The sequence below is a fragment of the Balaenoptera ricei genome, chromosome 7, assembly GCF_028023285.1.
Source record: "Balaenoptera ricei isolate mBalRic1 chromosome 7, mBalRic1.hap2, whole genome shotgun sequence".
NCBI classification, from domain to species: Eukaryota; Metazoa; Chordata; class Mammalia; order Artiodactyla; family Balaenopteridae; genus Balaenoptera; species Balaenoptera ricei.
In genome coordinates, this window is record NC_082645.1 from 77,073,079 (window position 1) to 77,097,121 (window position 24,043).

A 24,043-nucleotide genomic window follows, 5' to 3' on the forward strand; every position below is an offset into this window, starting at 1 on the left:
CTTTTTTCTGTACTAGCAACAAGTTATAAAAGAGAAAAAGATAACAATGGATCATCTGAAAAATTTTATACAAAGACATTAAACAATATCTGTTTTTAGATAGAAAGATTTAATATCATAAAAACATGAATTCTCCCCAAATTAAGCAAATGTAATACAATTCTAATTTAAATGTGAATAAGATGGGGGGTGGATAAAGTGATCTTAAAGGTTATTGGAATTATAAATGTAAATAAGAAGACTAGTAAAGAATGACTTGCTTCATATGATTGAAGCATATCATGACCTCCTTATTGGCTTTGGTTTGGGCTTAGAAAGAGACAAGTCAGAGAACAGATTAGAGAGCTCAAAAATAGATCCCAGTACACGCAGGTATTTGATGTATAACAAAAATGATATTTCAGTTGAAAGGGAAAAAATGGGTTATTTTTAAAACGGTGCCAACCCAACAACCTACTCACCTGGGAAAAAGTATATCAGATAACTTCCAGATTGACTAAAGAAAAGAAAGAAGAAATAATAGGTTTTATATACACACAAATATCCCTCAAGTTGTTGATTAACCAAGACAGGGCCATGAAGCTGTAAAGGAGAAGACACACATTTTAAAATTTAATCCACTTACAAAAGATTAAATGTAAACCAGAAAGAAATGAATGTTGTGCTTCAATAAAAACTTTACTTTAAAAAAGGAAATAATAACCTAGGGAAAATTATTTGATATACATGATAGAGAAGATGTAAACTATACAAAAGTGCTCACTAATGGAGAAAAACATAAATGACCAAAAAGAAAAATGGGGAAATGAGATTTGGAGAAAGCAATTCCAAGTGGCCAATAAACGTGAATTTATGCTCAACCTCGCTAGGAGTTAGGGAAATAAAGTAACAATGACACAGCCTCTCAAAACCATTAGATTAGCAAAAGCTGAGAGTGAAAATACCTGCTGTTGAAGAAATTTGGGGAGAAGGGTACTCTCATACATATGGAAATGGTCATTGTTTCAGCCATTTTTGTTTGTTTTGTTTCAGCCATTTTGAAAAGAAATGTGGTATTAGCCATTGAAATTAATAATACTTTTAGGAATATATTCCATGGGAATAAAATCACTCCTAGATTAGGTATATATATATATGTTTATTAGGTATGTATATGCTTATGTTTATTGTACATTGTACTAGTCAAAGACTGAAAACAAAGTGAATGCCCCTCAGGAAGTGAATGACTAAGTATTTATGGCACACCCATATCAGGTATTACGCAGCCATTGAAAGAAATAAATTAGGCTCCTATGAAGCATTTCCCCTGAGCTAGGCAATCATATGATCCTTACAACAACCTAATGAAGTAGGTGGTAATAATGTTACAGGTAAGGAAACTAAAACACACAGAGTTTTTAAAAAGTTGTCCAAGGCCTCATAGAATTATATTCAAAATCATTGTATTTTCTCCTTTATGCCAGGTGACTTGGAGAGATTTTCATAATACTGTTCAGTATGAAAATCTTAATATATAGAATTGTATATAATAAGATCACATTATTATAAAAACAAATGACCCCCTAAACTTTGTTCCCAGATACACACAACCTCCATAGCATGCTATATATCTAGAATATGTTTGTATACCATAAAAGTATGGAGGGTTACACATGAGGTAACTATTTCTTATGGAAGAAGTAAATTTACTATTCATGGTAAAAAAAAAAAAAAATTATGTAGCCTCTAATCCCATACAGCTATTTATGAAAGAATGCTTATCTGAAGAGAAGAGTGGATTCTTTGTGATTTTTATTTTTACCTTGGTTTTTAATTTTTAATGCATTATTTTTTAAATGAGCATTCAGGATTGAGGGAAAGGAAAGTGATATCCATTGTGGGGAAAAAAAACTAAGTTAATGGGGACATAACAATGATAATATTTCTATAAATCCACCTCAAAATTATTTCCCCCATGTCTCTAGAACTTAAAAAATTAATGCTAACGAGAAGGTATGGTGAGGATATGTAAGACTTAATATGTAAGACTGTAAACATCAGGTCATGAAAGCAAAGTTTTTTTTAGCAGAAGTTAAATTTAATCTTTATTTTAATATGTATGCAGACCCCTCGACAAGCAGGGGTCTTAAATTTCACTAAATGTGCTGACATACCATTTCTTACATTAATTAATTTGAAGCAAATTAAAATGTGTTTCACTTATTGAGTAGGAACCAGTGAGAATTTTTTGACATGCCTGTATAAATATTTACATATTTTAAATGAATTTTGTTATATACAAACTATAATGTTAATTTTATTGATTAAATTATAAATTCCTGAGGAGCTCCACAGTCTTATAATATCACTAAAGAAGTTTATCTTTTTTTTAATTCTATTCTCCATGTATAACATCATCTCTAGCATTATGCAGACACTGGGGTGGAGAAGAAGGGTGAAACCAAGCCCCAAAGTTCCCACTGAACAAGGGAAAGTGTGTAAAAGACTGATCTAAAAGGGTGATGAAGGAAGTTCCCTGATGGCCTAGGGGTTAGAAGTCTAGGCTTTCACTGTTGTGGCCTGGGTTCAATCCCCGGTTGGGGAACTGAGATCCCACAAGCTGAGAGATGTGACCACAAAATAAATAAATAAACTAATTTTTAAGAAAATAAATAAAAGGGCAATGAAGCATAGCAGAGAGTATGATCCCACGGCAGAGGCCTCAAGAAGCGGGGAAAATGCTCATGTTTGGAGACATGTGTGGGCGGAGAATCTTATATCTGTTTTGGAGGGAGGGCTGCAGGGGAAGGGCTGTCCTCAGAGGAGGACCAGGATTCCCTTAGGGCCTGGAGGTAGAGAGACTCCTATGATAAGATGAGGATGTAGGAGGTTGACTAGACAGGGATTAGGATTCCAAAGGCTGCAGTGAAAGGGGCTGAGATGAAGGATGATAGTGGGATTTACCAGGCTGAGAAAACAGAGGACAGGAATAAAAGGACTAGAGAAGGTAGGTGGTTTTAGCTGGGATTGAGTACTTGCCTCTCTCCCTCTGCTTGAGAGTTATGATTAGCAGTGATTGGCCTCCACCCAATTTAGTACAAATTCTGTTGGTGTTGTCACTGCCTAAGGGTCCCAGGCAGTCTGACTTGTCTCGGGAGTTTTTTTATATGGGCCTGGAGACAGTGGTGGAGCTGCAGGGCAGGACCTCCAGGGAGGCTCATGGGAGTTCTAGGTTGATGAATACTATTTTGCTGGGCTGTTGTGTTCTCACTTTCTATCTAACAATCGTATTTTTGTGAGTATAAAATATTCACTCTTTGGTTATGAGCTAAACTATTTGGACTCAATTTCTGGAGATGCTTGGGTTTTTTTCATCAAATTCAGGACATGACCTATTTTGATTTGTGAAGTAGAGCTGCTAGCGTGTCACAGTTCTGTCATATTTGGCTGTGAGTAGAACTCATTTCTTTGAGCTCCCTTTGTATTGTGAAGCTTGGTGTTCCAAGTTCTCTTGTCCCTAAGGTCCTTGGCTGAGGACTGCTTTGTAACCACATTCTTCTAGCCAACATGACGTAAAGTAATAGAACTTGCCAGTAACATTCAATATCTCAGACTGAGAGATCACTTTAAGAAAAAAGGCTGAAGGGGCTTCCCTGGTGGTGCAGTGGTTAAGAATCTGCCTGCTAATGCAGGGGACACGGGTTCGAGCCCTGGTCTGGGAAGATCCCACATGCTGCGGAGCAACTAAGCCCATGTGCCACAACTACTGAGCCTGCGCTCTAGAGCCCGCGAGCCACAACTACTGAAGCCAGTGAGCCACAACTACTGAAGCCTGCGAGCCACAACTACTGAGCCCACGTGCCACAACTACTGAAGCCCGCGTGCCTAGAGCCCGTGCTCCGCAACAAGTGAAGCCACTGCAATGAGAAGCCCGCGCACAGCAACGAAGACCCAACGCAGCCAAAAAAAAATAAATTAATTAATCAATTAAAAAAAAAAGAGAGAAAAGACTGAATTCAGTGACTCACAAAACCAGACTTTTGCCATACACAGGAGGGGAAAGTATCAAGGAAGCCAATGAAGAAACGTGAAAAAATTCGAGTTGCAGTAATCTATTCTTAAGAGCCATTGTTGGCCCTGTCTAATTATCTGTTCTTTAACTTCTCCAACTGCTGTCTTTATCTGAAAACATTAAGGTATTATGAACTGGAATTTGCCAATGCCAAACTAGAAGTAATGTATGAGTTTGGAATTTCATTGCAAATAAAACTTTATTGAACACTTTCTGTTAATGTTTCAGTTAAGAGTTGAGATTTTTTTTATGGTATTTATTTATTTGTTTGTTTGTTTGTTTGTTTGTGGCTTCATTGGGTCTCCGTTGCTGCACGCGGGCTTTCCCCAGCCACGGAGAGCGGGGGCCACTCCTCACCGTGGTGTGGGGGCCTCTCACTGCGGTCGCCTCCCCCATTGTGGAGCACAGAGCTCCAGGCACACAGGCTTCAGTAGTTGTGGCACGCAGGCTCAGTAGTTGTGGCTCGCGGGCCCCAGAGCACAGGCTCAGCAGTTGTGGTACACGGGCTCAGCCACTCCACAGCATGTGGGATCCTCCCGGACGAGGGATCAAACCTGTGTCCCCCACATTGGCAGGCGGACCCCCAACCACTGCACCACCAGGGAAGCCCCAAGAGTTGAGATATTTCTTTAGATCCAGGCAGTTACTCTGACAGTGGAGGTTCATTTTCAAAGTTATGAACTTTTTAAGAAGGACAGTCAGGAACCAGTTGATCTTTTCATGGATCAAGTTTTGATATGACTTTCAATCTCAAGTTACCTTGATCTTTTTGGCTTCTGTTTCTTAAATTAAGTTGCTTTGAAAACAACTGCATATTCAAAGCCTCAGAGTGGGTTGATGATATGTCCAGTTCATCCATGAACTGCCCTTGGACATCGTTCTATTATACCCACGCTGTACTCCAGTTTTTCCTACCTGCCTTGATGGCAGTAGTCCTAGAAGAAGTTTTTTTGATCCACGGTCCTAGACTTATCAGCCCATGTTCCTCTTTGGGGATCTCCCACTTCAAAATACCAACCCTGAAATATTAGTTTCCTGACCTTTTATTTATAGTTTGTGTGAAAATTGCATAGCTTCCCATGTCCTATGCTGAAAGGGTATATTTTGAAATGTGTTTTCTCCCATGATATTTATAAAATATGATTAAATGAAACTTGTGTGTTCACTCATGGAATGGGAAACAAATTGGAATTTTAGGATATACTTCTTTCTCATTTAACGCAAATGTGACTAGACTTTTGTGTTTGACCTTCACTGACTAGGTAAAGTGACATTAAGACAAAGTGTTTTATGTAATTAGCTCTATTTATTCATTTGGGATATTTTTAAGAGGATTAGGCTTTGAAAATTAGAGGTAGATAATAAATAATAACCACAAAAAATTTCAGCGTGAGGGATGATAAATGCTTGAGAGATTCCAAGACAGATAAAGTATATTAATCCCATGGATAACTAACTTTTATTTCTTAATATAACAGTAACATTTCTTAATGATGCCACACGTCCATTTGCAGTTACATAAAAGTCTAGTCATACTTGCTTTAAATCAGAAAGAAATATATCATATTCCAGATTGTTTCCCTAAATGAAAATATAGTTTCATTCAGTTAAATTCTATAAATTTATAGTCAATAATTATAGAAAAGTCAATCCTATTTAATGTTATGTGAAATAAAAGTCATATTATGGAACTACATATGTATAAGAACCACTGTATAGAATATGCATATAGACATTTACTATAAAATATATGAGACTGAAAGGAAATATATCAAAATATTAAAAGGTTTCATCTTTGAAAGACATACTGATTTTTTTCCTCCTTAATCTTAAAAGAACTGATAGAATTAGTTTAATTTCTGGTCAAGCACTTGTACTCTTTTTTTTTTTTTTTTGGCTGCATTGGGTCTTCATTGCTACGTGCGGGCTTTCTCTAGTTGCGGCAAGCGGGGGCTCCTCTTTGTTACAGTGCACCAGCTTCTCATTGCGGTGGCTTGTCTTGTTGCAGAGCACGGGCTCTAGGCGCGTGGGCTTCAGTGGTTGTGGTGCACGGGCTTAGTTGCTCCGTGGCATGTGGGATCTTCCCAGACCAGGGCTCGAACCTGTGTCCCCTGCATTGGCAGGCGGATTCTTAACCACTGTGCCACCAGAGAAGTCCCAGTCACTTATACTCTTAAGTGAAAGTAAAGTTAATAAAATACTGATATATGAAGAATGCTAAAATGTCACTTTCAGTTGCTCTTAGATGAGTCATTAGAAAATCCTATAGAGCAAATAGTCTCTAAGAGACTTAAAATTTTTTGAAGTTTCCCAATTATTTAGGGACAAAACCAGGACTTTAATTCAGTTCTCTTGATAATTACATTTATAATTAAATTAAACTTTTTTCTTAAAAATATACATGGTGTGTTCAGGACAGGATGCATACAGACAAATACAGAATGTGAATAATTCTACAGGACAGATAATCCAATCTTTTCATCAAAGGAATAGCAAAGAAAAAAGGAGGAAGGGATGTTATAGCTAAAAAAGAGGATTAAATTATATTTCAGCTAGTGCTGTGTAAGATACTTGTTTGGATCCTAATAAGAACAAATCAAATTTAAGAGAGAGATTTAGGTCAAACAGGTACATTGGACATGGATATTTTCATGTGGCATTAGGGAATAATTGTAATTTTTGCTAGCTGTAATGATGGTATTTTGGTTATGTTTTTTTCAAGCCCTATTTGTTATAGTTTATGGTACAGTAGTGTATGTGTGGAGGAAATAACTTCTTTGGGTCTATGCATGAAGTCATATGGTATCTATAATACGCTTTGAAATACGCTAGAAAAAACCAAAACTTAATTGGTAAAATGTTGATTGTTGAAGCTGCTTTATTGGCATATAGAATTGTTGTTATATTGTTCCATCTGCCAAAAAAAATGGAAAAGTGCAAGCAAATATGAGAGGAGAAAACAATTTAATCAATTGTCAATGGTTTTCTGACTTCTCAAACCATCTTCAGTTTACAGTGAGGGTAATTTTCTGATGCTACTGCTTAGAGCTGAGGATAATTCTAAAATAGGACTCATGCCTTGCTTTTCTCATTCTTGCTAAAGTTGTTGCGGGAATAGCCAGATATCCAAGGCTGTCTGCCCGTGTTGTCAGCTGCTGTAACAGGAGGGGGCCAGCTGTAGAGAAGAAACCAAATTTTAGCTGCTCTTTAGAAGAGGCTCCCACTAATTTCAGTGATGGTGCTGGTGCTTGAAGAAGACCTTACCTCCAGAAATCCTTGCCTGAAAAGATCAATAACACTTCCTATGGTGACATATTAACTAGTCATTTTGTTTGCCTTAAATCAGCCCCACAGGAATGGTCCAATATGGTTGAATCCAGAATGTAGTTTATAACAGCATTTAAAATGCATTTCTTTACTCTAACCAAGTGCCAACCTATTAATTTAATAGACATTCCATCTAAAATTATACTAGATTTATTTTCAGTAAACAACACATCTGGATTTCTCAGGCCTACATTCTAAACAAGTAACAGTGGACTCTAGACATAACCATTCCATTCTTTACTATTGTCATGTTGTCTTGTGGAGAGCTCTGATAGACTCACTCTAAAACAGATTATTAGCTTTTATTTTTGTTGACCTTTCATCAGCCTTTGACACCTGGGGCAGGAATCAGTTATGAGATAAAAAAATGCAGCAGCTCAATATAGACTTTCCCTGTTACAGATGCTTGTGCAGAAGCAGGGGCTGAGCAGTGGAAGTATTCTCTTGTTACATAAGAAAATATTTTTGAGTGCATTAAAATAGGAGTGCGTTCCAAACTTACTTTTGGTTAAACAGGTTATGTGTTTTTTTCTCTCAGCCTCCAAAAAGAAAAGACCTCTAATCAGAGGATATGAGTTTGTTCTCAGGAAGCAAGAGTGACCTTAGAAGACTATTGGTTCTACTCTCTAATCTCTGCCAGAAAAAAAAGAAAATGGCTTCAGATCAACAATTCCAAAATTAAGGTTATTAACCTAGTTTGTAGTTGACAGCCCCGTTAATCAAATTTCTTCAAACGCATTGCTACCTAGGATGCTCCCTTCTGGTGCAGAGGACATGAGATTTAAACCCAGAGACTCCTCTGGATCACACATGGTTACTTCCCAAAATCCCACCCTTGCCTTCAGGCTGCTCCCTGTTGGAGTGGAGATTAATTAGGATAGGATAGGTTGCAGGAAATAGAGAAGTTATTTTCTTTGAAAATCTGAGTAGTAATATAAGTAAATTTTTTGTTCTAATACAATAACTTTTTAAAAAATTGGTTATGCATATAGTGGTTCTATGATAACTTTCTGTTTAAGCAGAATATTCTTCTCAATCACCCTAGGCAATGAAGTAGTTGGGAAAAAATGGAGTGAAACTCTTTGGAAGGAAAAGAAGCCATAAATGTGGAACGTATACAGAAGTGAAATGTGTAATTAGAACTCTATGAAAAGAAGCTTTGGAAAAGAAAATAGAATTGCTGAATTGCTAATAGACCCACAAAGGCAACACCTGAGAGAAACAAGTTGGACTGTAATTTCTACCACATTTATGACTGCAGAGGTAAGGCAGGAGGGCTTTATGCCTTCTGATTCCTCCATCAGTAAAATTGGAATGATAATATCCCCATGCTTACTTAACAAAATACCAGGAAAATAACTAAGATGACTAAGAGTCTTGTGTAAGGTTTATTGATAATAAACACAATCCAAACTTAAGTTCTGATAGACATATCAGAGGATACCTTTGGATTTTTCTTGCTTAAGATGTTGGGCACATGGGAGCAAATTTTAAGGAAGCATTTTAATGAAGATATTTCTAGTCTGGAAAACAGTGATGGTAAATTTATCATTTTAAGTATTTACCTCTTTGTCTAGATATTTGAGAGTAAATTTATTTTTTTATTCCACTAGAAAGAAAAGAATAAAAGTTATTTTACAAGGAAATACTGTTAAAAAGTAAGCAGAAGAGTACATTATGGTAAATATGAGCAAGCCTGTTCCAGGGTTGAAACAGATTACTGGATCATCTTAAGGTAGACATCATCCAACTGGTGTGTTTTTTGACTTTACAGTTTTAGGATTTGATTTCTATTACGTCATCCAGGGGATATCAAGTCCTACAAAATTTTGTCTTGCCCTGTGATTTACAAATCTGAGATCTTGGCTTGGAATTCACAGTTCTCCCTAATGTATTTATAGCTTCCTTTAGTTTTCATCTATATGACATATCTTAAGTTCCTACTAGATGCCAGGCACTCAACTAGGAATTGGACATACTAATGAAAAGACATCATCTCTGCCATTTGAGTGAGGAAACATAAATACAAACCATTCATTACAATTAAGTATCTCTTGTTACGGACACATATATAAAATGTAATGGAAGGATAGGGAAAAGAGCTCCTAAATCAATCATTTAGATTATGACTAGTTCCTTTGCCACTAACTGTGGATCCTTTTTTCCCCATTTTCAGTAAGAATATGTAAGAATTTTAACCAATCACATTATACTAAGTTCCAGTTTGCATTGTGTGTGTATACATTTTTTAAACCAGTGCTTCTTAGGATTAAGATTGCATCTATTAAATCTTTTTCATCCGTCATTTAGAAAGGGAGCATGAGAGGCTTTGAAAAAGCAAGGCTCTAAGATCTATGCAGAAACCATTCAGTTGGGCTCACAACTGCTGAAGGGGACTTATGATAGTTTTGTGAACCTGATAAGTTCAAGTTATTTTTTCCTACTTTTGTCTGTGAAACAGAAGATGTTAATTGGTGATTCATAGTGAAATAACAAACAAAAAACTTTTCTTCTCTTTGCAAGATATTTATTTGAAAAACTTATTTCTGCAGTTCAATAGGGAGAAGAATCTTTATGCCTCTTAAAAATAAAGTTGAATCTAATTTATGCCTAATGTTAGAATTCTGGTACTTTGAAGAAAAAAAAACTCAGTGATTAAATCTACCATAAATTTTTAACAATCCTTGAGGTAATAATTATTGTATTCAGGCATTTCTTATATTTAATAAATTTATATTTAGGCAATTATTATATTTAATTAGATATTTCTGAGTAGATGTTTTTGGTTCTCAGCTGGGCAGATTTTTTGGAATCTACAAAATATGGAAAGACTTTCACAGGCTAAAAAGAATAGTAATAAAACTTAGATTCACTGAGTGCACAATAATTGCCAGATGTGGTTCTAATAGTGATGAGTGTTTCTAGTTTTGGAGCTATCATAAATAATGATGTTGTGAATATTCTTGTCTCTTGGTGCACATGTGCATGCATTTTATTAGGAATGTAATTTCCAAATCATATGATAGGCATATATTTTTCTTTAGGTAATAATGCCAAACATCATCCAAAGTGATTGTACCAATTTTCCTCCCATTTGCAGTATATGAGAGTTCCAGTTGCTTATCATCCTAACCAACATTTAGTGTTTTCCTGATTCTGATGGGTGTCTAGTGGTATCTTATTTTGGTCTTAATTTGCAGTTCATAGTGACTAATAATGTTGAGCACATTTTCATATGTTTGTTGGCCATTTAGACATCCTCTTTTGTAAAGTGCCCATTGAAGTTTTTAGCCCATTTTAAAAACTGGGTTATCTGTCTTTTTCTTGCAGGAGTTCTTTTTATTTTATACATGAGTCCTGTATATGATACCTTTATTGCAAATATCTTTTCCTGTGATATGGTATGCATATTCATTCTTAATGGTATCATTTCATGAAAAGAAGTTCTTACTTTTAGTTTGATACTATTTATCAATCTTTTCTTTATGGATATGCTTTTTGTATTCTGTTTAAGAAATATTTGCCTACCCAAGGTGATGAAAAATTACTAATATGTTGGCAGGGTTTTTTCAATACTTTGATGTTGTCATTCTATTGTCTTTTAGCTTTCATCAGTTCTATTCAAAGCCAGCTGTAAACACTATTGTTGCTGATGTATCTTTTCCTTTGCTCCTCTGAGATCTTCTGTTTGTCTTTGCTTTTCAGCAGTTTTACTATTATGTGCTTAGATGTGATTTTATTGGACTTTATCCTGCTTGGTGTTCATGGAGGATCTTGAATCTGTGGCTTGATATCTTTCATCAGTTTTGGAAAATGCTTTCCCATTACTATTCAAATATCACGTATGCCGTATTCTCTCTATGCTCTCCTAGGACTCTAATTTCACCTATGATACATATTTTTATCTTGTCTCATAATTCTCTTACATTTTTTCATCATTTTTTATCTTTTTAATATTTGAAGATTCAGTCTGGATATTTTCTGCTGTCCAGTCTTCCTCTTCACTATTCCTCTTATTAGTTGCATCTAATCTGCATTCAATCTATCTGTTTGAGTTCTGAATTTTATACTTTTTATTTATTTATTTCCCGCACCATGCAGCATGTGGGATCTTAGTTCCCTGACCAGAGATTGAACCCACGTCCCCTGCATTGGAAGTGTGGAGTCTTAACCACTGGACCACCAGGGAAGTCCCTGAGTTCTTAATTTTAGTTACTGCCTTTTTCTGTTCTAAAGTTTCTATCTGATTTAAAACAGTGATTCTATGTGGGCTTCTATTTTTGACCTTATTAATCATAGTTATTTTATAATCTGTGTTTGGAACGCTTGTAGATCTACTTATTTTTCCCATTTTTCTCTTAGTCTTTGCTTTGGTCTTTGTCTTCAGAATATGTGTGGTAATATTTAATTGAATGTCAGACATTGTGATTTGAAAATTTTAGGAATAATTTGAGACTCTGGATGATGCTTTTGCAGTCTGTTAGACTAGGAAAGACTACATAATGTGTTGAGCTAATCAAGACTGGGCTTACTGAGTTTGTGAGAGCTGATTTACTTTCACTTTATTCCTGGTTTATTCTGGTTATTCCTGGAATGTACCTCTTCAGCAGTTCCAACTCCCAAACTCCCTGAGGTGAATGAAAGAGTCTCAGCCTCTAGGCTGTTGCTTACAAATTGCAAAGGCATCAAAAATACCAGGCTTGGGCTTCCCTGGTGGTGCAGTGGTTGAGAATCTGCCTGCCAATGCAGGGGACACGGGTTCGAGCCCTGGTCTGGGAAGATCCCACATGCCGCGGAGCAACTAGGCCCGTGAGCCACAATTACTGAGCCTGCGCGTCTGGAGCCTGTGCTCCGCAACAAGAGAGGCCGCGACAGTGAGAGGCCCGCGCACCGCGATGAAGAGTGGCCCCCGCTTGCCGCAACTAGAGGAAGCCCTCGCACGGAAACGAAGACCCAACACAGCCAAAATAAATAATAAATTAATAAAAGTAGCCCTCCACCCCCTTTAAAAAAAAAAAAAAAAAAAATACCAGGCTCATTTCTCAGCACTTCTATTCAAATCAGGATCTTGGCTCCTTGAGGCTTGGCTGCCTTGATAGTTTTTGGATACTTTCAGTCTTGATTTTTTTTTTTTTATGTTCTATCCAAATTTTATAGTTGTTCTCACGGGGAGAGTCGGTATAATATAAACTAGCCTGCTATAACTGGAAGTGGAAGTATCTTGTTTTTATTTGCTCAAGAAGTATTTTTAGTGCCCACTGTATACCAGGTACTATTATTCTAGGCACTGGTAGATAATGTTTAAGTACTATTAAAAGTTACTCTTTTCATGGATCTCATGTTCTAGAGAAGGCAGATAAAAACAAATAAGGTAATTTCAAGTAGTGATAAAGACTATGAAGGAAATAAACAGTGTGATGTATAAGAGAGTAGCTGGTTATAGAGAGAAGGCTGCCTTAAGATAGACTAGTCAAGAAAGTCTTCTCCAAAGAGGTGACATTTGAACTGAGACATGAAAGATGTGAAGGAGACAGCCAAGTGAAAAAGTAGGAAGAACAGAGGAAATGGAAGGTATGAAGGCCCTGAGGTGGAGAAAGAGACAAGTGTGGCTAGGACTTAGTGAGAGAGGGAACCAGTTGTATGGATAAGATTGAGGAGGAGATAGTCCAGGTAACAGGTAGTGAACTATATATAATGGGAGGAGGGGAAATACAAGTAGGAGAGCTAAAAATGACTCCTAAGTTTGATTTTAGCCACTAGTTACCATTTATTGAGTTGGAAAAGACCAGAGGAGGACCATATTTGGAGAACGGGTATCAAGAGTTCTGTTTTTGACATGTTAAATTTGAGGTGCCTGTTAGGCATCCAAAGCAGGACATGTAAATTTGGGAGTTACTGGCATAAGGATGATATTAAAGCAATGCAAATAGATAAGCTCCCTTGAAGAAATATTGCAGAGAAAGAAGAGAAGAGAATCTACAGCAGGCCCTGAGGGACAACAATATTTAGAGATTAATCAGAAGAGTAGGAGCAGCTAGAGACACAGGAAGGAAACCAGCATTACATAAGCTAAAAGTGTTTCAGGAAGAAGGGACTGGTCAGCTCTTATGAATGCACTAAAAATTAAGATACAGACTAAGAAATGTCCATTGATTTTGATGATACAGAAAACACTGGTGACTTTGACAGGAACAGGCATCTTAGAGTGGTGGGGGTAGAAGCTAGACTGGAGTATGGTGAAGAGCAAATGGGGACCTCCAGTTCTAGCAAAATGAGGACTGAACACCACTCATTACTCTCTAAACATGCAGACATGCTAAATTCAAATAACAAATTTAAATGTATAGTGGCCTCACAAAAAAGGAACAGAAATTCCCAGGTACCTCCCAAAAAAGAAGAAACTGAAAGCTAGAGTCGTATGCATAGAAGCTGACATCAAGAGGGGGGTGGGTATAAGTGAGGCAAGAAGGGCAGGGTTCATCACACCCAGAAATAGACCCTAAAGCCTAGCAGCTTAGGTTGTAATTCACTCACAGTGATAGGAGGGGTGTTCTTGGCCTTATGCATGGGAGGAAATGGGAGCTGAGATCCATGCCTAAAACTGGGATGATGCAATTGTCGTACAGATGCTCTATGGTACTTTACCGTAGGTAGAGTCACTCTTTTCCTGTCTCTTTATTTAAATTAGACTTGTAGAGTCAATCTCAGTTCTTAGATCAGGCTGGTTAGGAATCTGGGATGTTGACTGAAAATTATGTGTGTTGAACTTCCTTGTACATAAAGACTGGGTAATCCTAGATCTGATAAAGTAGAAATGTCCCAGTAACTGAACTCTTTCTGGAACTGAGCTAAGCATTCTCCTGGGAAAGAATTTTAATTTAAATATCTGATGGCCCCCCAGTAACTATTTTTAATTGGAAGCTAATCCCTTAAATCGAGATGGTCAGTTTAGCTCAATAGCAAGTAGTACATTAGGAGGACCTCTCGGAAGCCAATGAAATGGTTTAAAGCACCTATCTCCTTTGGTTTAGGTCATAGATTATCCATAAATTGCCTCTTGCACCAATAATTCTAATTCTCTATTACAACATGCAAATAAAATTTTTTTAAAAAGGTAAACAGTGAAACTCTCTACTGTCTAAAATATTTTACTGAAAGTCAATCAAGGCCTGAAAATGAAGCTAAAAGAGGTGGTAAAACTGTACTAGTAGCTAATTCCTAAACAAGGACCCCTTAACATGATCATGGTTTCTTAGAGGTATCCCAAAACTATTCTATTTAACTTTTCTTTTCAAAATGAAAATTGTTTTATTGGATTTTTTCTGATTCCAAATGTAATCAGTGTTCATTGTAAAAAAGTTTAAAGTTCTAAAACCAAAAGCCCTTCTCTTCTTAAATTCCCAGTTCTTTCAGACTCAGCTAAAAACTTTGTCTTATTTTTACTGAGTAAACTGAGTGATTCAGTTTTTCCTCAATTCCACTCTATAAATATATAATTGGTAGATACTTTTTTTTTTTTTTTTTTCCCAAGCAAATTTCCTATTACTGGAAATACTTAAACTCAATGTACAGTGATTCCATTAAGCTTTAAGAGTTTCAGATCTTGGTAGTTGGTGGCAAGAATAACCACAGATAGACTAAGTTTATGAAGGGAAAAATAAGTCTTTGGGGAAAACAAAACACCTTTTATGAATGCTTTTTCATTCTCTCAGGCATTATGGTAAGTGCAACATGATTGGCTTGTGCTACTAATCTCTGCTTACTTGCTCAGAGTTGCCACATTAATCCTAAATCTATTCTATCCAAGGACAATTTTTATTATATCACTTTACAATTTAAGAACTTTCAGTGGCTGGCTGTTATTTGTCTAAACAAATCACCCTAGCTTGACATCAGTGGGCCCCATGCCTTACTAGCTATTTCTCAAAGATTCATTTTCTTCCCATTCATGTGTGTTCCAGGCTCATTGCCACCCCTGTGGATATAGCATCAACTAAACACCCATCCTCTTCTTTCAACAATTAAAATTCTATGCTTGTCTCATGACCCTAGTCAAAACTCACCCACTTTTCACTGACCTCCTATGATTTACATTTTACAGTATATTCTGTCCTCTATCCACTAGTATGTATTTACTGGTTGGTTTGATTATAGCTATTCTTTAGTTATTTCATGACTATCTTATCTCTACAGCTGACTTTATGTAGGTATTGCATGTGTGATATGAAACATAGAGACCATGGAATAGATCCTTGCTCAGAAATATAGAGGCCATGGAAAATATAATTGTTCAGAATGCATCCTCTATCACCATATTCAAGCCAGATATTCTATGACCACAAGTTCATCCGTTTTGGTAACAACCCATCTTCTTTCCAAATCTCAATACCTTAGTAATAGATACTACCCATCAGAGTTGAGGGATTAAGAGTTGGATAGGAGAACTGCTGTGTGGAACTATGGCCAGATTTAACAGGGCATTATGTGGACAACTGAGACATTGGAAAGCAATATAGAATAATAGAAGGAACACTGGCTTCGGACTTAGGCCTAGGTTCAAATTCAAGTTCTACCACATATTAACAGTTACCTTATCTTTTTTTTTTTTAATTTATTTATTATTTTTGGCTGTGTTGGGTCTTCATTGCTGGGCGAGGGCTTTCTCTAGTTGTGGCGAGCAGGGGCTACTCTCTGTTGCGGTGCACGGGCTTCTCATTGCAGTGGCTTCTCTTGTTGTGGAGCACGGGCTCTAGGCATGCGGGCTTCAGTAGTTGTGGCACATGGGCTCAGTAGTTGTGGCTCGCGGGCTCTAGAGCACAGGCTCAGTAGTTGTGGCGCATGGGCTTAGTTGCTCCGCGGCATGTGGGATCTTCCCGGACCAGGGCTCGAACCCGTGTCCCTTGCATTGGCAGGTGGATTCTTAACCACTGTGCCACCAAGGAAGCCCCAGTTACCTTATCTTATTGTGAGGATTAAATGAGATAGCATATGGATGGCTATTGTGGGTCCCAGTGCATAGTAGGTGCTCAATAAATAGTAATTATCATTATTATCTCTAAGTTATAGTAGGTCTGCACTCCAACAAATGAGGTTAGCTGTTAAGTGAAATATCACAAGCCATAAAATATCCCTTTGTAGATAGACAGTTTCTTATTTTGAATTAGCTGGAATTCTTTGAGTACCAATTTATACAGCATTTGGTGGTTGATTTGCTTTTAAGGAAGAATCTCTAAAAGATGCTAAACTGCCTCCTTAGCCAGGGACACAGCAGGGGTCTGTCTCTCTGTCCCTGTAGACGGCACAAACAGTAAGACATCAAGATAATGGCTCTAGTGCTGGATTGGATGAAGTCCAAAGGCCAAGTTCACATGTATTTGTACTGCAGAACAACTCCTAAGATTATAGAATCTTGGCTTTGGAGGAATTTTCTTAGAGGATATGGAATTTTGCTATTTTTGTTAGAAATATCCATTATAACATTCCAGATAGATCATGTAACTTCTGGTTTAAGGGGAAGCTCACTATTTCGCTAAACAGTCCATTCTGTTGTAAGCTCTAACCAATAGACAGTCCTTTCTTAATCAAATCCAAATATGCCTGCCATGACTTCTTCCTAGTGGTTCTAGTAATGTCCAGCAGAGCAATGTAGATTAAGTATAGCCCCTCATCCATTTGAATACCCCTTAGATATCTATTCTAATTCCCCTACCTTCTCCAGAATAAACATCCTACTGTCTTTATGTAGCTATGCCTGTTTTCAAGGTATATTTATCAAATATTTGACTTTAATTTTAAAATTATGAGCTAATAAACAAATATGTGAAAATCCAGAATTCCAGGGGAAACTGAACTATTTTAATCAAATTTGGACAGATTGGTTTTTTGTTGTTGTTGTTTTTTGTTTGTTTGTTTTAAAGATTTATTTATTTTTGGCTGTGTCGGGTCTTAGTTGCAGCATGCAGGACCTTTCATTGCGGCACCTGGGCTCTTCGTTGTGGTGCACGGGCTTCTCTCTAGTTGTGGCATGTGGGTTTTCTCTTCTCTAGTTGTGGTGGCATGCTCCAGGGCACGTGGGCTCTGTAGTTGTGGCACATGGGTTCCAGAGCACGTGGGCTCTGCAGTTTGTGGCACACGGGCTCTAGTTGAGGCATGTGAGCTCAGTAGTTGTGGCCCGTGGGCTTAGTTGTCCCGCGGCATGTGGGATCTTAGTTCCCTGACCAGGGATCGAACCCACATCCCCTGCATTGTAAGGCGGATTCTTTACCACTGCACCATGAGGGAAGTCCCCAACAGATTGTTTTTAACAAACCAGGGTATTGAGACAATAGAAGCTGATTCATATTGAAAGGCACATATGCCCTAAGTAAAAAAACAAAACATGCACTACAGTATGACATTTGAAATAATAGATTTTGGAGCAATGATTACTGCAGTATTTATCGGATTTTTAACAATGTCTTATATCTACACTTTCAAGAGAAGTTGGCCCTATCTTAATGTTAGAAATGGTTATCAAAATTAAGGTAGGTAAAGAAGACTTACAGAAGCTTGGATTCATGGGTCTAAGCAGTAATGTTTTCTCTGTTTGAAATGGGATGAAATTATAGAAAGCACCAAAGCAGAGAAATAACATTCAATTCAACAAGATTTAATGCCTTCCATATGCCAGGTTCTAGAAATAAGTAGCACATAACATACATAAAGTACATGGTTCCTGTCCTCATGATACTCAGAATCTAGAGGGGAAAACAAATATAGATAACCATAAAAACAACAACAATAAAAAAAATAAGGTGCTCATTTATTTCCAACACATTTCTACCTCTTTGGGGACTGTTAAATCTACTTTTACATGAGATGTATAGAGAATGTTGATGGTGATTTAAAGACTCCAAAATGCATTTAATTAAGTTTAGTGTAAAGATCTTCAGACAGATCTTGTATAGGTTACTCGGAAGCTTATTTACTGACAAATGCACATCAGTAAACTTAAAGGCCAAAACTCAGAACGCAGAAAAACCTTAAGGAAAAACAAGACAAGTGAGAAAAAGAAATAGACTTATGGCATGGTTGTCAACCTAAATAGTTGTTAATATAATGAACAGAATTGGATTATACAATACAAGGTAGGGAAATATCGTTCTGTAATACTCTAATGCTCGGCATTGTTAAACTCTTATTTGGAATGTTCCCTTAATTTGGGTTGCCAGACATATAATTGCATTTGGAGAACCAGATTAGGTCTAGAAAAGCCTAGCAAATGTGAGTAAAGGAAATCTTATGAGAAAAAGTTAAATACACTTCTTTCCCTCAAGGAAAGAGAAGGTGCAAGGGGGTGATTTGACTGTCTTCCATACGAGGAAGATAATGTTAATCATTTCTCATTTCAGTGATGTAACGAGTAAGGTTAGAATGGCCTGTAGTACAGCTGTGAACGTTTATTTTGGGCATATGAACTTTCAAACATATCATGATATATATTAAAGTATCAAAATAGGAAACTCTCATAGGTTTACATTTTTACCTGTTTGGCTGGTCGGGTAATCTGATGATTTGTTCCTTGATTCTGGGCAAATGTTAAACAAACAGAGGTCTTTCACAACAGTGTGATTAAGGTTTACAGCAAGATTGTGAAGGCTGCTCTGGCATAGAAACAACTGTGAGTAGTACAGAGGGTGCAGGAAAAGGTCCAGGATGACACCATTTTCGTATCTACAGCTAGTTCTTCATCAAGAAACATGTTGATATATCTTGGGCTACAGAAAGTGTTAAAGAATCAATATGCCATTTCTGCTGCTGAATTTTTAACGCTTTGCATCCTAAAACCCTAGTCTAGGGTGTGACATGAAAACGTGTTTGTCACCTACTCAGAGGAGATATCTGGGTCTCTCGGCGTAATCTAGATAAAGTCTTAGCACATACAAGATAAGTTCACTGTTTTGGAGAAACCATTTTAGCCTGCACATATAAAAAATAGCACATAAAATCTGGATCAGTGAAAAATATATGTAGGAAATAGCTCTCCTTCCCAGTAAACACTAAAAGTGTTTTGTTTTGTTTTGTTTTCCTATAGTAGACAGGAGAGAAATATTGAGCTGGATTGCCAAATAGTAAAGTTGCAATTAGTAGAATTAAATCAAACCACCCCATACGCTTCCCCTTGGAAAGAAATCCCATTTCCACTCACAACCACCTAAAACTGTCACTAATAGTAGTAGACTATGAGAAAAAAGGAGGTAGAATTTCAAATTTTATATGTGGAAAACAAAATTATTAATTTCTTTATCGTAACAGAACTTTATCATTATGAAAGTCAAAATGTTAAAATGAGTTTTCTCATAGAGCATACCCATGTGCTATTCTATCAGGGTTCATGCCCCATAATGGTATATCATAATGATATATTTTTTCTATCTCCTCAGTCGTTTTTCTATTCTTTATAAATTTTTCTGTGACTTTCATAACTCTCTTACATACATGCATGCTCTTGCCTCTGTGTGAACACTCCCAGATTCTTCCATCCACCTATCCTGTCCTCATCACTTCACTATCAGAAAACAGATGGCATTTGACTGATATGCTAGGAAGAGCCTTAGTGGCAGAGAGGTGAGTCCCAGGGCCCAGATCCCTTCTGACGGAGTCTCATCATTTCACTACTTAGAGTTCTTTTCAAGAGGAGGTTCCCTCCACCTGGCTGGCATGCCCTCGATGCTTCTCCCGGAGGTGTATGCTTTGACTGGTCCTCCTGAAGCAGAAGTGGAAGTTTGAGGTTCTCAGTGTTTAAGTAGAAAAACCAGTGGAGGGGGTCAGCTACCTACCTCTCTCTGACCTGTCTGGAGTGGAAGTGGAAGTTTTAGGGCACTGGGAGTGGAAATGGGATTTCTTTAGGAGGGAAAGTGTATGGGGCAGGGGACGCCTGGATTTAATCCTATTAATTGCAAGTTTACTGTTGGCATGCAGTCCTCAATCCAGCTCAATATACCTCTTCCCTGTCAACAGCATGGGCTGTGGTGTCAGATCACTTGTGTTCAAATTCTAGTATTTTCTCATAACTGGTTTTATTATTTTTATTTTCCATGCTCTTCTGGTAAAAAGAAAATACATTAAACACTGCTATCGCGCAGGCACCCTCACCTTAACCACGTTCGAGTTAGGCCCTCTTCAGGGTCCTTCCTCCTCTCTCTCACTTTGCTCTCCAGCTTTTTAAAAGTTGTATTCTGCACACTTTCAAAACCCTACAGTCGGTCTCTGCCACCATCGGCTTGAGGAGCTCTGTGTACCCACCTCCTCCGCTCTTGCTGCAGCCAGGGTGAGAGGGTAATAGGAGGGCAGAAATGATGGGGCCCTGACTCCCAGCTCCTGGCTGGGTGCCTGAGAGGAAAGCCAGGATTTTTGGGCTCCGGCAGCAGAGGGCGCCACGTCTCCCCGCGGCATCTTCCCTCGGGGCTTAACAGGCGGTACCATCTTGACCGGAAGCACGGCCTAGAGTCCTGAGGAGAGGCCAAGGCCCCGGTCACCTTTTGATGTCCTAAGGCTGGAAGCAGGCCGTCTCTCGGAGGAGCTTGGAGAAGCATCTTCTGTGGCCAAGTTCATCCGAAGTGCCTGGTAAGCCCACCCGGCCGCCCAGGAGCCCCAGCGAAGCCTTGCCTTTTGCGGCGCAGCCTGTGAGCACCGCCCCAGACCCGGGGTCCTAGTGAGGGACCGGCCCGGGAAGACCCGCAGAGAGAGGAGAGGGCTGCTCCTGGGTTTTTCTCTGTCTTGGCCAGACCCGGGGTGGTGGAGGGAGGGCCTGGCCTGAGTCTGGCCGACGCGGGGAACTAATACTTGGTAAAGATGATAACAGCGTATCTCTGAACTGTGTGAGACACAGGAATGTACGTGTTCACAAGTTCTTTCTTTTCTGGTGGACGCCAGAGACTCGTTCTTCGCCCTTTACTGCTCTGGTAACTGGGAAGTAAAAGTACAAATTTTTAAGTTTCTCTTTTCTCACCTTGAGCTCATCATAGACTGACACTGATGTCTCAGTGTGGAACCCAGAGGTCTCTTACGGGTCACTGCAGTACTAGGTTGGTAAAAGCTTAAAGTGCGAAGGGAGAGGGAAAGCAGTGATGCCTTCAGTGAAGAACTAGGCCTAACGGTGGAACCTTGCATTTGATCATAATTATTTAGCATGATATGCCTGAAATATATAGAACTAAATACTTGTTTATCTTAGTATAGTCAACTAATATAGTCTAATGTATAGTACATTAGAAATTGATACTGATCAGACAAAACAGTTCATATAAGTATATTCACATTCTATGATTGTCAGAATGTGCCTACTCCAATCCATTAATATTATCATGAAGCAAAATGACATTTCTGAGCTACTGTCTGTACATAAAAGTTGCCTTAGTTAATTTAAGCATAGTAATAAATAGGAATGTTTGGTTCATTTAAAGTCTAAAAATATCTGAACTAGATTTTGTATAATTTATGCTTCTCAATCCCTCTGCAATCTAGGCATATTCTTTACTATGTTATACCTTTAGAGAGCTAACCCTCATGTTAGTCTACAGACTGTGAGCTGTGTAGGTTCCAGTCTGTCTTTTTCGCATTTAGTGTTGCCACTGGACTCTGGGCTTCAGTGTCCTCACTTGTAATGTAAAGGAGTCAGCTGAAGTTATCACCAAGGTCTCTTCAAGCGTGAATTTTGCATGACTAATCCATAGAACACAACTAAAATAATGGTTTTTTTGTAGTTCTCTTGGGGCTTTTACTATTGCTAGGAATCATGCTGGAAAGATACAGGCATCACATGGAATGCAAAAGGAAACGCAACTGAATAATGGCCATGTTTTGAGATAGAGACTTCAGTGCCAAAAAAAAGCGAGAAAAGGATGTTTTGTTAGTGGTGTTTTAAGGAGAAACATGCTTGGAAAATGTCCTTCAGTATTTCTGGATAGAGAAGTACCAAATGAATGTGTCCTTTTAAAATTACATCAAGCGCTTTTGCTCTGCATACTCAAGGTGCAAGCTAGTTAGGAAGGGCAGAGCCCCTGACCTACGCCTGAACCGCGTGGAGTTTGAGGTCAAAGCGGGTTTGGCTGCTAAGCCTGGACCCGGACGCCGGAACCCCTAGATGGGAAGGCCTCGGTGAGGCTGCCGCGAGTTCACCTGCACATGGGCTCCGCGCGGGGGCCACGAGCACCGGTTCTCCCCAGGGCAGGCCCCCGCCCAGACACCAGCCCCTCCTCTCACCTGGGCAGAGCCCAGGACGGTTAGCAGCCCAGGGGGCTCCGTCAGGGGCCAGGGAAGTGAAGTGACTTGCTCGCTTATGTTTTCTTCGAAATTCGGGGGTCTAATTCCTGCCGGGCTGGGGAGTGACCGCAGTCTGGGTAGTATATTTAGGGTGGGCGTGAGGGCGGTGGCCGGACCCAGCAGCTTCACGGGCCAGCTCCGCCCCTGCCCGGGACCGGCGCTTGCGGACGTGACCGTGGCTGCCCCCGCCGCCCGTTACTCGAGTGCGGCCCGCGGAGGGCGCGCCCTGGAGCCGAGCGCTCTCGGCCGCCACCTGCGGCGCCGGTCGGCCGGGTGCGGGGCGCGAACCCGCCAGGAGCGCGCGGCGGGCGTGGCGGCGGGAGGAGGAGCCCGGAGCGCGGCCGAAGGACACCCCGTCCTCCAAATGCTGCCACTTGACTGAGCCGGCCGCTGGCGAGAAGGCGGCGCCGCTGCCCTTGCAGCCGGACCGCACTCCGCTTTGTCCCGGGCCTCAGCTCGCCGCCCGCCCAGACGCCGACCCACCGCGGGGCAGCGCCGGCCCGGGAGCTGCAGGAGCGCCGGATGCCTGCTCGGTCCCCGCCGCCGTCCAGACGCCCGAGGGGCGCGCAGCTGCCCGCCGACGTGTCGAGTAAGTGAACACCTGGGAGGTGGGCGACCCGTGTGTGTCCGTAGGTCTCTGCTCGTCAGTTTTGCCTTTTTTGATTTTCAGTGGCAGAAACCTGAGTTACAGGAGGCTTTGATTAAACCATACCTTTCTCGGCCAGCTGCCTCTCGGCTACAGCCTCGTGCCTCCGGCTCCTAATTAAAGAACTTAGCCTCCGCTCCTTCCACCTTGTTCTGAGCCCTCAAATTCAAGGTTTCGCTTTATGAGTTGCAGTTTCATCTTCCACTCGATCCTTCCTGCCTGAAGAGTAAAGATTTTCAGGTAAAAGATTTGCCTATGAACACTTAATTTGTATGCCAAGCTGTCAAGCTTGTGCTCTGAAAGGCATGTCAGGAGCAAAATGTGAGCTCCTTTTTTGAGCGTTGGGAGCCTGAATCTCGAGGTGAATTATGATGCACATGGGAAATAAAGCAGAGCTGACGGTAAGATCCTTCAGCTGTTAGCGAAGGGATCTGAGAAGCAGAGCAGAACAATCGGAGTTTGTTTCTCTTATGTTTCCCGTCTGCCCCCTCCCCATCCTTTATGGAAATAGGTTAGCAAAAATTATAAACTAGTAAACGTTCTCATCAAAGACCCCATCGTTTTAGGATCTGGTATTTATGGTATTTATCTTAGGGAACATTTTAGTTAAGAATTCAGAGGAATAAGGAGTCTACTTTGATTATGACAAAGTATAAATCACATCAAGATCAACAGTTGAATATACCTTTAATTTTTGGACGAGGCTGTTTTCAAGT

General features: G+C 39.4%; 1 protein-coding gene across 18 annotated transcripts in view; it reads left to right on the top strand.

The window, feature by feature from the left end:
• The window catches only part of C7H2orf88 (chromosome 7 C2orf88 homolog), a 312,337-nt gene that overhangs the window by 238,344 nt on the left and 49,950 nt on the right, over positions 1 to 24,043 (top strand). For 2 of the 18 annotated variants that reach the window (XM_059928357.1, XM_059928358.1), the window contains one exon: positions 8,424 to 8,641. The exons of 14 other annotated variants lie outside the window; for them this stretch is intronic. In XM_059928357.1, coding sequence (XP_059784340.1) covers positions 8,525 to 8,641 — 117 coding nt within the window. In that variant the 5' untranslated portion in view covers positions 8,424 to 8,524. Of the gene's footprint in view, positions 1 to 8,423; positions 8,642 to 23,071; positions 23,271 to 24,043 lie in introns of those variants that run through there. 2 more of the 18 variants (XM_059928363.1, XM_059928367.1) reach the window with 2 other exon arrangements.